This window comes from Bacillus rossius, chromosome 5 (assembly GCF_032445375.1).
Source record: "Bacillus rossius redtenbacheri isolate Brsri chromosome 5, Brsri_v3, whole genome shotgun sequence".
Classification (NCBI taxonomy): domain Eukaryota; kingdom Metazoa; phylum Arthropoda; class Insecta; order Phasmatodea; family Bacillidae; genus Bacillus; species Bacillus rossius.
The window spans coordinates 766,037-779,243 of NC_086333.1; the positions used below are offsets into that span (position 1 = coordinate 766,037).

At 35.3% G+C, this 13,207-nt stretch overlaps 2 protein-coding genes across 5 annotated transcripts in view; one reads left to right on the forward strand and one right to left on the reverse strand.

The window, feature by feature from the left end:
• LOC134531542 (low-density lipoprotein receptor-related protein 11) overlaps nt 1–4,606 on the reverse strand; it is a 200,976-nt gene extending 196,370 nt beyond the window's left edge. The window contains exon 1 of one of the 4 annotated variants that reach the window (XR_010075026.1): nt 3,932–4,513. Coding sequence is in view for 3 of the 4 variants with exons in the window: in XM_063367221.1 (XP_063223291.1) it covers nt 3,932–4,252 (321 nt within the window). In the remaining variant the exon portion in view is untranslated. Of the gene's footprint in view, nt 1–3,931 lie in introns of all 4 variants that reach the window. The other 3 variants (XM_063367221.1, XM_063367222.1, XM_063367224.1) reach the window with 3 other exon arrangements.
• A 45-nt stretch (nt 4,607–4,651) lies between these two features.
• The window catches only part of LOC134531544 (protein phosphatase 1 regulatory subunit 14C), a 430,032-nt gene continuing 421,476 nt past the window's right edge, over nt 4,652–13,207 (forward strand). Inside the window, exon 1 of the mRNA XM_063367225.1 lies at nt 4,652–4,871. The gene's annotated coding sequence lies outside the window, so the exon portion shown is untranslated. The remainder of the gene's footprint in view (nt 4,872–13,207) is intronic.

The window sequence follows — 13,207 nt, forward strand, 5'->3', positions numbered from 1 at the left end:
TGCAGCTAATGGAATTGTGTGTGTTGCACTGCTGCCCAACTCCACCCACGTTCTCAAACCAATGGACATTGGTGTCTTCAAGCAACTGAAAGGTGGCTGGAAGAAGACTCAACACGAGTGGAGGCTGTAAAGAGTGGCTAACAATGAAGATCCAACACTAAGAAGGAAAGATTTTCCGAAGCTGCTGGAAAAAAGTATCCACGATTGCATCAAGCCTGAACATCTCACCCATGCTTTCCGCAAAAGTGGCCTACATCCATGGAATCCTTCTACAATCGCCACCACCAAGCTGATGGAAATATCTGCTAGTAGGTCTAAACCAGCAGCAAACTCTGCAAGTTCTGAGAGGGCTACACATGGCTGTCCGACAAAATGCACATCCCAGCTATTGGAAAATTTCTTAGGGGCTGAGAAGGTACACAAGTTTCAGGAATCTGGCAATGTTTGGCTGGGGGACACACAACAGGCTGACCTGTTCAAGTTTTGGAAGTATGTGAACGACCTCAAGGCGAAAGAAACTGAGCATCACACATCTTTAGATACTCCACCCCTCGATGATCATGCTGCAGAAGGCATTCATGCACTGCCATCATCTACAGCTCCAGCTGAAGAAAACCTTTTAGAAAGCTTAGAGACTCTAGTGTTGTCACCTGAAGCGCAACCCCAAGTAGACAATGTAGTAGAAGACACTCAAACTGTTTCAAACTGTTTCATTGTCACCTGCAGTGCAACCCCAAGTAGACAATGTCTTAGAAGATTCCCAGACTACTTTATCATCACCTGCAGCTGAAAACGTTGCAGCACTCGTCGTCGAAGCTGATTCGGCACTTTCGCAATCACTATCTTCTTCAACAACTTTGACATGTGATGCCACAAATGAAAGGGTTTCTGAGGCAGCACTAACTACAAAGTACAGATATGTATGCATAATACAAACATTAGAAGGTGACGATATCCAAGTAATGGGGATGAGAGCATTTGGTCCATCCAAGAAAATTTTTGCACCTAAAGACAATGACATGTCATATGTTCATGTTACTCAAATTGTGGGCATTTTGCCAAACCCAAACTTTCAACTTCATGGAGGCAGGACGAAATACGCCTTCAGTGTACCTGTAGATGTGTTTGAAATATAATTTAAAAGCTGCAGTGTTTGTGTTAATTTTTATTGTCTTGCTGTTGGTCTTGTAAATCTCATACCCAGGTAACGTTACTTAAACTTTGAAGACAGTTTTCATTTTTGTCTTTTGATTTTTGTGTAGAATGTTGCTAAAGTTCAAGTTGTCTTATACAATTAAGTTAAGTTTATTTTATGCTCAAAAATTTAATAATTAGATTTAATCCCAATAAGTTAAATGACTGTATTAGTCTCTATTTCTTTATTTATGTAGGTAAATGTAAAATTAGTTTTGCAAATGTTTCTGCACATTTCAATGTGTGTCCACCACTGGTTAAATCTTGTGTCAACTACTAGGAAAACGTATAATTTTGCATGTCCACTACTGGTATGAGAACACAATTTTTTTTTTAATTATTATATTAATAACTATGCTATATTCATTGTTAATCCACATTTCTAGATGACAAGGAAGGATTGGAGAATTGGCCAATGCATACATTAATACCTATCATTTAACCACTTTTGTGCTTTCAGGAATTTTTTTTAGCAGATTTTTTTTAAAAAATAATTTCTTCAGGGTGTCCACTACCGGTGCTGTTGCCTTATGTCCTGATCACAAGTAAATAATTACATTATTTTTAACATAAAATCCGGAAGGATAAAAATAATTATTTCATATTTTTATTTCATTATGATATGCACTTGCCCTTAGTCACCCTAATGCAGGTACATGAAAGCAAAATATGAGTAGTTAATAGTGTAAAAAAAATACATGTAAATACCTAGTGGTAAGTTGTAAGGGTTAGAAATGTTTTATTGGTAAAGAAACAGTAATACCAGTAATTCATTCAAGCAAAAATATGTTTATATAATGGTTTGGAATCAAAATGAGACTATGAATTCATTCTCTTTTAATATGATTTGTGAAACCGGTAATACTTAATTATTTGAAACATATAAGTGACAATATATTCACAGTATCATGAAGTAGGGTACAGTACCACATAGTGTAGTATAGACAAAAAGAAATAAGTGTGTGGGTAGTGTGAAGTAGAATACAATGTAACCAAGTCCAGTTACTACTGCTATACAAGTAATAAAATTAAAAAAAAAAGTAAGACTAATGCAGAAAATAATTTATCAGTAAGTATCGTGAAGTGAATTCACACCTAGTCGAGAATATTTTGTGACCCTGAATCGTGAAGTAAATTACTTACAGTCTCACTCTGTCTGGTGTACCTATATTGTGATACCTGTAAATAAAGTATTGATGAAAGTAAGAAATAAATGAAACATATTTTCTCCGTATCATGAAGTGTGGACTACAGTCCCACCCAGTCTAAGTCTATTTTGTATTTAAACTGTCAAAAGTAATACTTGAAGACAAAATATTTTTTCGGTATCGTGAAGAAGTCTTACAGTCCCACCCGGTCTAGTCTATTTTGCGATACCGGAATTTATTACCTGAAAGAGAGACAGTTTAAAATTATATTATTTCAGTATCGTGTTTTAAGGAAATATTTCTCAGTATCATGAAATAGAATACAATCCACTTGGTACTTATAGTCTATTTTGCGATATCAGTTTTTAATTCTCATATTTTACCACTCTGCCCACAATTTTTCAGCATCATGAAATTTTCTAATAGAGCACGCTGTTATATTTCACGATAAACACCCCCCCTTCCCCCCATAAGCTGTTACGACTAATGACAATAATTTTTTTTGAAAATGAAATTTTGGTATCACAAAATAGACTAGAGCGGGTGGGATTATACTAGGTATACTTTATGATACTAAAATTATTCAAAAAATTAAATATGTGAAAAGTAGGTAGCATTTTTATAGTTCCCTGCCCAAAACAACCCAATGCAAGTACCGTAAGAATGTAGGGGTTGTAATGATGCAAGAAACACCACATTAGTCACATCAGTATTGTTATGGAATTGCAAAGTAGAGAACTCTAATAGGGGTAAAAGTTCTGGTTCATGCATCCAAGTTTATCCGTAAATCCTAATGGGATGATCTTGTATACATTGATCCTTTGGTACATGATGCTTGCTGTTTTAATTTAGTACGTCGAAATATCATGGACATCACTATAAATAGTGATATAAAACAAATTATGATTGTAAGTTAAATAGGAAGAATGAAAAAAAATTTCACAAGACCTGACAGTGTTTGCATTTTGATATGCAAGTATTCGATTCGGCAGGATATTTCGACATACTAAATTAAAACAGTAAGCATAATGTGCCATAGTCTCAATATATACAAAATCATGCCATCAAGATTTACGGATAAAATTGGATACATTAGGTACTACACGCCCAAGCCAACTGTGGTCCCGGGAAAAATGTGAACTACCCAAGGTCAGACGGACCCCTCCCTCCGTCGTCATCCCTTCCACCACACAGCCCCCTCCTTTCCCTAGTCCGCCTCAAGGCTCGGAGCGAATCATGTCGCGGGTGGGACGGCAAGTAGAGTTGTCACCATACCCCTCCTCATTCCCCACCTCTCTCTCACTGCGACACTAGCGCTCCCGTCACTCCCCTCCTCGGGATCACAGTTGGCTTGGGCGTGTAGTATATGAAACTATTACCCTTCAAGCTAATGTAAAAACACCAACAAAATATAGTTGATTGCACTGTACACTCATTTTTTTTTTTTAACCAAGTCTGTTGAATAAAATTTTACTTATTGTATTTCAAAAAAGAGATACGATATTTTTAAAACGAAACTCAAATTTGTTAATAGAACTTAAGAAATAGGTCTAACATAATTCTAGGTTACACAATGCGAGATATTTTACCTTCTCTTCAAAGACGAATACATCACAAGTATCTGTTTCACAGCACAACCTTAGGCACTCTTCTCTGGAACCTACATCGAATTCGTTAATGTAATTTGCACCCATCGCTCTAGAATCCTGGGTCCTTATAATTTTATCCAAATGAACATCAAAATTCTCAATACAAGTTTGCAGATCCAAGTCATATCTTTTGGATATATTATTATTTTTAACACTCAAACTTAACTCATCCACGAAACCGTAAACAGTGGGTGTGAATACACACATCATTGCAAACACCAAAACAAACATTTTTTTCAAGCAATAGAAGTAAGCATTCATTCAAAACATAGTTTTTTATTTTATATGTCTCAAGAGATTAACTACACAGAAAGCAACGATGCAAACACTCAACTGCATTATAATACTCTTTGGAACGCTGTTCATACAAATAAATCGATCGATATTCATCTCAACCAAGCACATTTATAAAACACACCACCAGCAGACGACAATTGACTTTCAATTGTCAACACTTAAACAAAAATTTTCCGTGATCTTGTTTGAAATTGAACTTTGTAAAAAAAAACACTAAAGTCTTTGGTGTTTCTAGAATTATTAACATCTTTAAATCTATATGAAAATAATATAACAGAAAGTTTTAGCCGCAGATAGTGCTATCTCGTGGTGTGTTTTGTAAGTACGAAGCACTAGTCTTTTGTTTCCCCGTGGTTTTTTTATATCCAGTGTGTGAGTGTACGTATGTGAGGGACGTCGTGTGAGTTTGCAGAGCGGTGAACACTGTGCGTGTAATTGTCAGAACGTTTGTTTTATAGTTGATTAAAAAAATCCTATATCGTAGTGATGTTACGTTTGTTATCCTCCTAGAATAATTATCGCGCAAGGCTTCTTTTTTTTGTTGCTTTAAATACTTTTGGATTGTTTTGTATTTTTAAAAGCGGTGAGTATCTCTTTTTTACGCATTTAATGATCTTAGGTCATTAGCCTTTCATTTTTAGTCTAGTGTTTTTCGTTGCGTGTACATACTTTATTGTGTTCACAGGGAAATATAGGATAGTTTTACGTCGAAAAATAAGTTCATGATTGATTACGTTATCTAATATATACCGGTGGATATATTTTAGTTTTAATACTTGCTAATGCATGTTGATTCTGGTTTGTGGCTATCTCAGCTAAATTCTTTGCTACAAGCCGTTGTTCAGTGTTCATCTCCCTTGAGCTCTAATGTCCCTTTCTGTAATTTAATTTGAAATATGCATGTTTTTGCATTTGAACGCGCTAATATTTTTGTGTACATTGAAATATTGTTTCTTTTTTATTACGTTTTAGCGTACTAAAAGATGAGTAAATGGCCACCCACGTTATTTGCTATTTTAGGGTTGTATGTACGCCCGTTTGTATCAGAATCATGCCTAAAGTGTATACGACTTCCCCATAAAGTAAAATTCAAGGATGCAGGTATGCGAATAAGTGAATGTGTTCACTTCTGGCGTTCTTGCATGTATAAACAAATGTCATTTCGGAAAACGTTTTGTAAGTTGTACCTATTTGTCTATATTTTACACATTTAAAAACTCTTGAAATAAACTTATTGTAACCAGATTTGTAAGGAAGTTACGTGAACACACACAAATGCGTTACCTGTATCGATCGTAACTAACGAAACCAAAGTTAAAATTATGAGGTAGTCATTATTGCGTGTGTGTTAATGAAGCGCAAATTAACATTAGCGAGTTTTTTTATTTTTATTAATACGTACGGCCTGTGTAGCTTGGTTCATAAGCCGGAATTACAGTAGTCCGTCGCGTTCAGCTGTCGAGCGTCTTAATATTTTCCCTTTTGCATGCTGGGAAATGTTGAGAAAATTTAACATTTTGAGAAAAAAAAATTTTTCTTTATTTTGAACTCATTAAACTCAATATTTTGAACACTGTTATTTATTTCAACATTTTCAGTTACCTTGCGCAATTAATCACACTTCTGTGAATCGATTTTATTTCATAATACTTGTAAAATGTGATCAGACGTAATTAAATAATATTTTTTGTAAGCATCTGAAGAATCAAATAAACTTAAAAAAAAAAACTTCTAATACATACATACAATTTGACGTAAAAACTCTTTCAGACATTTTGACAGTTATAATTTAATCCGTCCGTCAAAAGTATTAAGTTAACAAGCTTTTGACGGAAAGACAGATGGAAATTTTCGGGCGATACGATTGGCTGCGGGTCACGTGATTGACGGAAGAACGACGGATGCAACGGACTATTGTTAATTCCGGCTTTAAGTAACCGTAGAGGGAGAGGCCAAACTACCCGAACTCCTTCGCCTCAAAAGGTACCTACCCACTGCAATTACAAAACTAAGTACAAACACAAAGGATTACAAATTTGCATGCTCCCTTAAAAATGAATCAATACCATGTAGGCCTATGATATGAATGTTTTATTTACACATGAACAGGGGCTTAGCCAGGGGGGGGGGGGGGAATTAGGGGTTCAACCCCCCCCCCCCCAGCACCAAATCTTTAATTAATTTCTTATTCATCACTCAAACAAATTTCATATTAAAATTAATAAAAAAATTACCATTACAATATTTAAATTTAAGAACCGAAAACTGCCAAAATAGCACCATTTTACACCTTACAATCCAAATTTTCCCGGGGGAGGACCCCCGACCAACCGCTTTAATACAGGGGGGGGGGGGGGGGGTGACATGCTTCTTAACACCCCCCATACACAAATCCTGGCTACGCCACTGCACATGAATAATTCGTTCGATTGAGTGGCTCTGTCAAGGACACGTACTTCTCGAGCCTCGAGCTCTACAAGGAAAACATAAGACGCACTTAATGTCAGTTACAAGCTAAAATTTTGCAATTTTCGAATTTTTTTTTTTTTTCATTTTTGTCCTTTCACTGGTCCAGGTGATCATAAACTAAGAGATTAAATTCAAAGATCTACTTAGAGAGGTGTCAAACTCAGAGTTGATAAATATTGAAAATATTTTATTGTATATCCATAAATTGTTTGAACTTAGTTAAAAAGTAGAGTGTGTTTGTTAGGATGGGTTAGGTTAGGTCAATCAGAAGTGTAAATGGTTGACAAGTTTGTTTATCTCAGTAAGTAGCTACTGTAATCTTCACCTAAGTTATGATTATTCAAACTTTTCTGCGTGAGAGACAAGGTGACAATGTGTCTTATTACATGATAACAGTTCGTCCCTATTAGTCCAGTCAAATTAGGCGTAAAGGTGGACATTAAAAATAACAAACCAGGACCACTGGGAAAATGTCGAGGACACCTTCCTTTGCATCCATACAAAAATCCCAAAAAATCCGGTTGCGGGTTTTCCGCCATTTTGAAAAATACTGTCGCCATTTTGAATTTTCACATATATTTACTAAAAATAATCGTAGCAACTTAACGGTTTCACTTTTCGGGATTTTTTTTCCCTGCATACTTCCTATAAATTTATCTTTCCATAAATGTTACTATACACATAATTTCTTTACCTGATGTTTGCGTTTCGTTGTTTAAAGTATTGCCGTTAATCGTTTTTACTTTAAGCTGAAAAACTTAAGAATTTACACCAAAACGGTAGATCGCATTCAAAAACATTTCAAACAAAAGTTGTAGAGCTTAAAAAACCTATCGAAAACAATTTTAACATATAACATACGCAAATAATTAGCCTTTTAGAAAGTGTTTCTCTGCGCGGTGGCGTTAGCTTACAAGGGAAGTAAATACACAACATATTGCAGCAGAATTTTTATCCTAAATTTGAAACATTAAAGCATTTTTCTTTATAAAATATTATTGTAATCCCCATCAACTATTATTATGAAACTTGTTTGTGGCACTCTGCATGTAATGTTTTAACCCGAACTATTTGTTTTGCCTTATACCTGGATATAGATAGATCTGACATTCAGTCATTCATAAATTGGCTTCATGAACACAATCCCTTTCAAAGACTCTCAGATGACCTAACTTCTCTTTCCAGTGGGGTGATTGGAGACAAATCTTTAAACTGTGACAAAGCTTGGGAAGTTGGCCAATCAAATCTTAAGAACACTGTAGGCAAATGTTTTTCTGAAGTTCAATACCGACACACAGACAAGGTGAAGTGTTTAGACAATGCAAGTAAAGCTGTAAGAGTACACAATGAAGAAATTGTGATCAACCCAAACAAACTTTTCCACAGAATGCTGTGCCTTGTAAGAAGTGATAAAGAGCTGGCATCCTTCTTAGCATACGAACTGGCTGCTCATCCACCATCGCTGTTTGATGATGTATCTATTCGTAAGGGCACGAAGTCGTCTCTTGTACATGTCCTTGACGAATTGTCGTCAAATCAGTTGTCTCTTCCAGATAATGCAGTATGTACAATTGATGGTGGCCATTTACTGCACAAAGTTGTTTGGCTTCGTACAGCAACATTCAAGCAGATATGTCAACAGTATGTTAAATATGTTGAGGACCATTATGTTCACTGTTACATCGTATTCGATGGATATCAAGCAGGGCCCAGCACAAAAGATGTTGAGCATCTATGCAGACAAAAAAAAATAGAAATTCAGTAAAAGTAAGTGTCGAAGACAATATTCATGTGCAGTGTTCACAACAAGACTTTCTTTCAAACAAGACTAACAAAGATGGATTCATCAAACTTATGAAAAAACGTCTCCAAAAAGTTGGGTGCAATGTTTACAAAGCAGATGGAGATGCAGATACGGCTATTGTTACCAAAGCCACAGAGTTAGCATTGTCAGGTCCATCTGTGCTTGTTGGAGAAGATACTGATCTGCTAGTCTTGTTGATCACGCATGCAACAGCTGACACACATATGTTGATACCTGGTACGAAAACAAAACCAGATCGCATATATAGCAGTCAGAAGCTGCAAGCCAGTTTAGGGAACATGAAGAAATACATGTTGTTCCTTCATGCATTTACAGGGTGCGATACCACTTCTGCTCCTTTCAACAAAGGGAAAAAGAATGCATACAAACTGCTTTTTGATAATGATTTGCTTCAAAGTCAAATTGAAGTCTTTAATAGTTCATCATCATCCAAAGATTCAGTTGCAGATGCCAGAGAGAACTTTTTTCTAGCAATGTATGGCGCTAAGGGACAATCTGATCTCGACACAGCAAGAAATCACCTTTACCTTAAGACTGTGGGCAAGCAGCAAGTCAGTGGTAGCTTTAACTTAGCAAAACTCCTGCCCACAACGGCAGCAGCACGCCAGCATTCCCTGTACGCATTTATTTACAAGTGCAGCAGTGGAAACATGTGGATCTGTCGCCCACAGAATGGGGCTGGATGCTTAACAACAATAGGCTCCTTCCAGTTCCAACACTAAAAAAACCTGCTCCAGACAACCTCATGAAACTTGTAATGTGCAACTGCGAAATTTCATGTGGAAAAAACTGTGAGTGCAAACGAAGTGGACTTGAATGTTCTGGTATGTGTGGTCAATGTTCTGGATATGGCTGTAGCAATAGTCCTTTTATAAGCACCATCTGTGAATTTGGTGAAGAAGAAGAAGTTGCTGACATTGATGTGCATTAAATTAATAATTTCCTTTCTGTTAATTCAAATTTTATAGGACAAAATTGAGTGTCTGAATTTTCTTTGTTTTCATATGTTTAATTTCAAGTTCTTCGATTCTGTTAATAAGGAATCATGGTTACCATTCAGTATATAATTGTTTGTTAATTCCTTAATATTTATATGAAATTTAATTCCGAGGAAACACCTGCAAAAAACATTTATATAAACCACAAAATATGTCATTCTTGAAGGATGCAATGACTTTTAAACAATTGTGACAATTTCAATATGTTGTACAAAGTGACTTTCATGAAATTGTTTGGCGACCATTTGCATTTACACATAATTAACATGTCAACGGCATTCATTAACGTTTTGTTTTAATGCTTAATAGTATTTACTATTTATTAATAAGACTTGCAGCGTATTTATGTAAATAACAGAAAACATGCTGACCAGTAAAATATATGTTTTACAGATGGAACTGGACAAATTATATTGACATTAAAACTGTACTTTCTGTGGTACAGTGGAAATAAATAAAAATTATGGATATTCAAATAAATTTAAAAAAAAATCAGTTCACGAGTTCTATATCTCATAACAAAAATGTATTTCCGAGAATATTATTGGTTATTAAAAAAAGAGAGGGCAGAGTTAGACAATAGTAATTTTATACTACTTCATTGACGAGACTTAGGATAACATTGCATGAAGATATACACTTTGATGTTTCAAGTTTAGGATAAAAATTCTGATGCAATATGCTGTGTATTTAATTCCCTTGTAAGCTAACGCCACCGCGCAGAGAAACACTTTCTAAAAGGCTAATTATTTGCGTATGTTATATATTAAAATTGTTTTCGATAGGTTTTTCTATGCTCTACAACTTTTGTTTGAAACGTTTTTGAATGTGATCTACTGTTTTGATGTAAATTCTTAAGTTTTTCAGCTTAAAGTAAAAACGATTAATGGCAATACTTTAAACAACGAAACGCAAACATCAGGTAAAGAAATTATGTGTATAGTAACATTTATGGAAAGATAAATTTTTAGGAGGTATGTAGGGAAAAAAATCCCGAAAAGTGAAACTGTTAAGTTGCTACGATTTTTTTTAGTAAATATATGTGAAAATTCAAAATGGCGACAGTATTTTTCAAAATGGCGGATAACCAGCAACCGTATTTTTTGGGATTTTTGTATGGACGCAGCGGAAAGTGTCCTCGGCATTTTTCCAGTAGTCCCGGTTTGTTATTTTTAATGTCCGGGTTTGTCTTCATTTTTGCCTAATTTGATTGGACTATATTGAGACTGCATGGATATAAATGCTCAAGTATTCACCTCGGCATCTGTAGTCTCTAAGGCCTCTGTCAGACGAGAGACCTGGGTGGCACCACCCAGGTGGCGCCACCTACATTCTCGCCACTCGCTGTGCGACCCGAGTGGCTGGCCAGTTGAAGAATGGACACCGCGGAGATAGCATTAGTTGTACATATGCATTTGGCTAGCAAGAAAAAAAAAAAGGCGATATTGGGTACATCCAATGATGATGGAGAGAAGGGTAACAAGTTTATTTCATATACTGTACCCACACATCAAAGAAGAAGAAGGCAAATTTTTTTTATTTGGCACATATGTCTGTCAACATTCGAAGAATTGCTTCATATCTTAACAGACAATTTGACCCGCCAGGACACGAACATGAGAGCAGCAATAAAACCAGAATATAAAGTAATCTGCACTCTTAGGTAAGTAAATTTGTTTAAATTAGAATTAGTTTATGAGTCGTCTTTTTAAAATTAGATGATGCCTGATGGACATTCCCAGACCCAACAGATTATCTATATTTACTTATGTGTAAATTATCAATTATTATTTAGTTCTTGTGACAGACACAAATAAGCACAAAAGTTCCTCTGTAAATTTTTTAAAATAAACGAAAATTGCGATTAATCTTTATATTTCAACAGAATTTGCAATTTAAAGCTGAAATAATAATGTAATATTTGAATCTATATATATTTTAAAATAAAATGTAATCAATGAAATTACTTTATGTACCTGAAACATTAATATACATAAATTTGGAACAGTACAGCATTACGTGAACGTAATCTTAATACAAATTATATTGCCTGACATACTATTAACAAACAGCTATGAAACTGGTCAAATGTACTCACATTAAAAGTTAAATTAAACAAAATGCAGTGCAATGGAATCCAATTGCAATATATTGAAGCAATGAAATAATGTTTTAACACTGAAGAATTAACTACCCAATAATAATTACTGTTGGACGTCAAAAAGATCTAGGTCAGAAAATGGGCTTCTTGCAGAGGTATTAGAGTAACTTGAGACATTAGAATGTACATCACATGGGTCGTCTGCTATTGAGGGTCGCGGCTCCAAAGGATAACCAACTGGAGAATGAGAAGCAATGTTATATGAGGGATAGTTAATGGAAACATTTTGTTGTCGAATATGTTGAGGAGTTTCAACATGTGCACTTGGGTTGCCTTGACGCTGAAATATGAGGGGAGTACGAACATACATTTTCATTTCACTTTCAATGACGTCCACGAGCTTCCTTTTAACCCCGAATCGTGCATGTTCGGGAATCTGTTTCAAAGGCTGAACTTAAGCAATGACAAAAGGAACATTCTATCGCAATCATTTTCTAAATGCTTTTCCCGTTCTGCTCATCATTCACACTTCGCTCCACAGCACTAACAAGTCTTTCACCTATTGGATTCTTTTTAGTTATATATTTTTTGGGAGTGGAGTATCCTGTACTGCAGTCACATTTGGATTTTCGTCTGCGAGAGAGCTGGTAGTGTTCGAGCTTGTTACTTTTTCCAAAAATGATAGTTGTTTGAAGAATAAGTAAACAGGCCGTTTTTGTGGTGCTGACCCAGAATTTTGTTCTTTCTGGAGTTTCAGCTCTCTTGAGTAGCTATCACGTAAGCTTTTCCAGCATCTTAGCAGCTGCACACCTATAACACGATATAATACCTTAGAATATTGTCCACAACAATATAACTGAATCGTCCAGTGAGGAAGGGAACTAAGTCATTTGATACAATTTATTTGCTACCCATTTAATTGTAATATCAGAGTATTTTCCCCAGAACCCACTTTAATTTACTTTAGTGGTATTTCCGGAATATTATTTTTAAAAGGGTAATATGCAACAATAAACATTAGTTCCTTTCTCCATGGACCTATTACATTATTTGCACATTTACTAGTAATAATTTCCATATATAATAATTTACCCCCTGTGGATGCATTTACATGACCTGTATCAATGATGCACTATAAACAAATGTTTGTGTTTTCCATTAGCTATATATTACATGTACTAGTTGTTTTCGGCAAGTAAATGTCGTGGTTATACATGGGGACAGATGGACGCAATATTGTATACTTCTGTCGTTACACATATTTCAGACGAATGTTTCAAAATACTCTATCAAAAGTTGACAAGGTGACAAACATTAGTTTTGATAACTTGTCATCTGATTTCCTAAACCAGTAATCAAGCAGTGTAAAAAATAAATTAATTAATAATAACATTTTCAGTCAATTACTCCCATATTATAATTTCTGAAAGGTGGATAATGTTTACTTGTTTAGAGTGTGCAAAACGTTGTTGATTAACAAACATGTTGTGTGGTGTTTGTTTCAGATATTTGGCAACGGGTTGCAG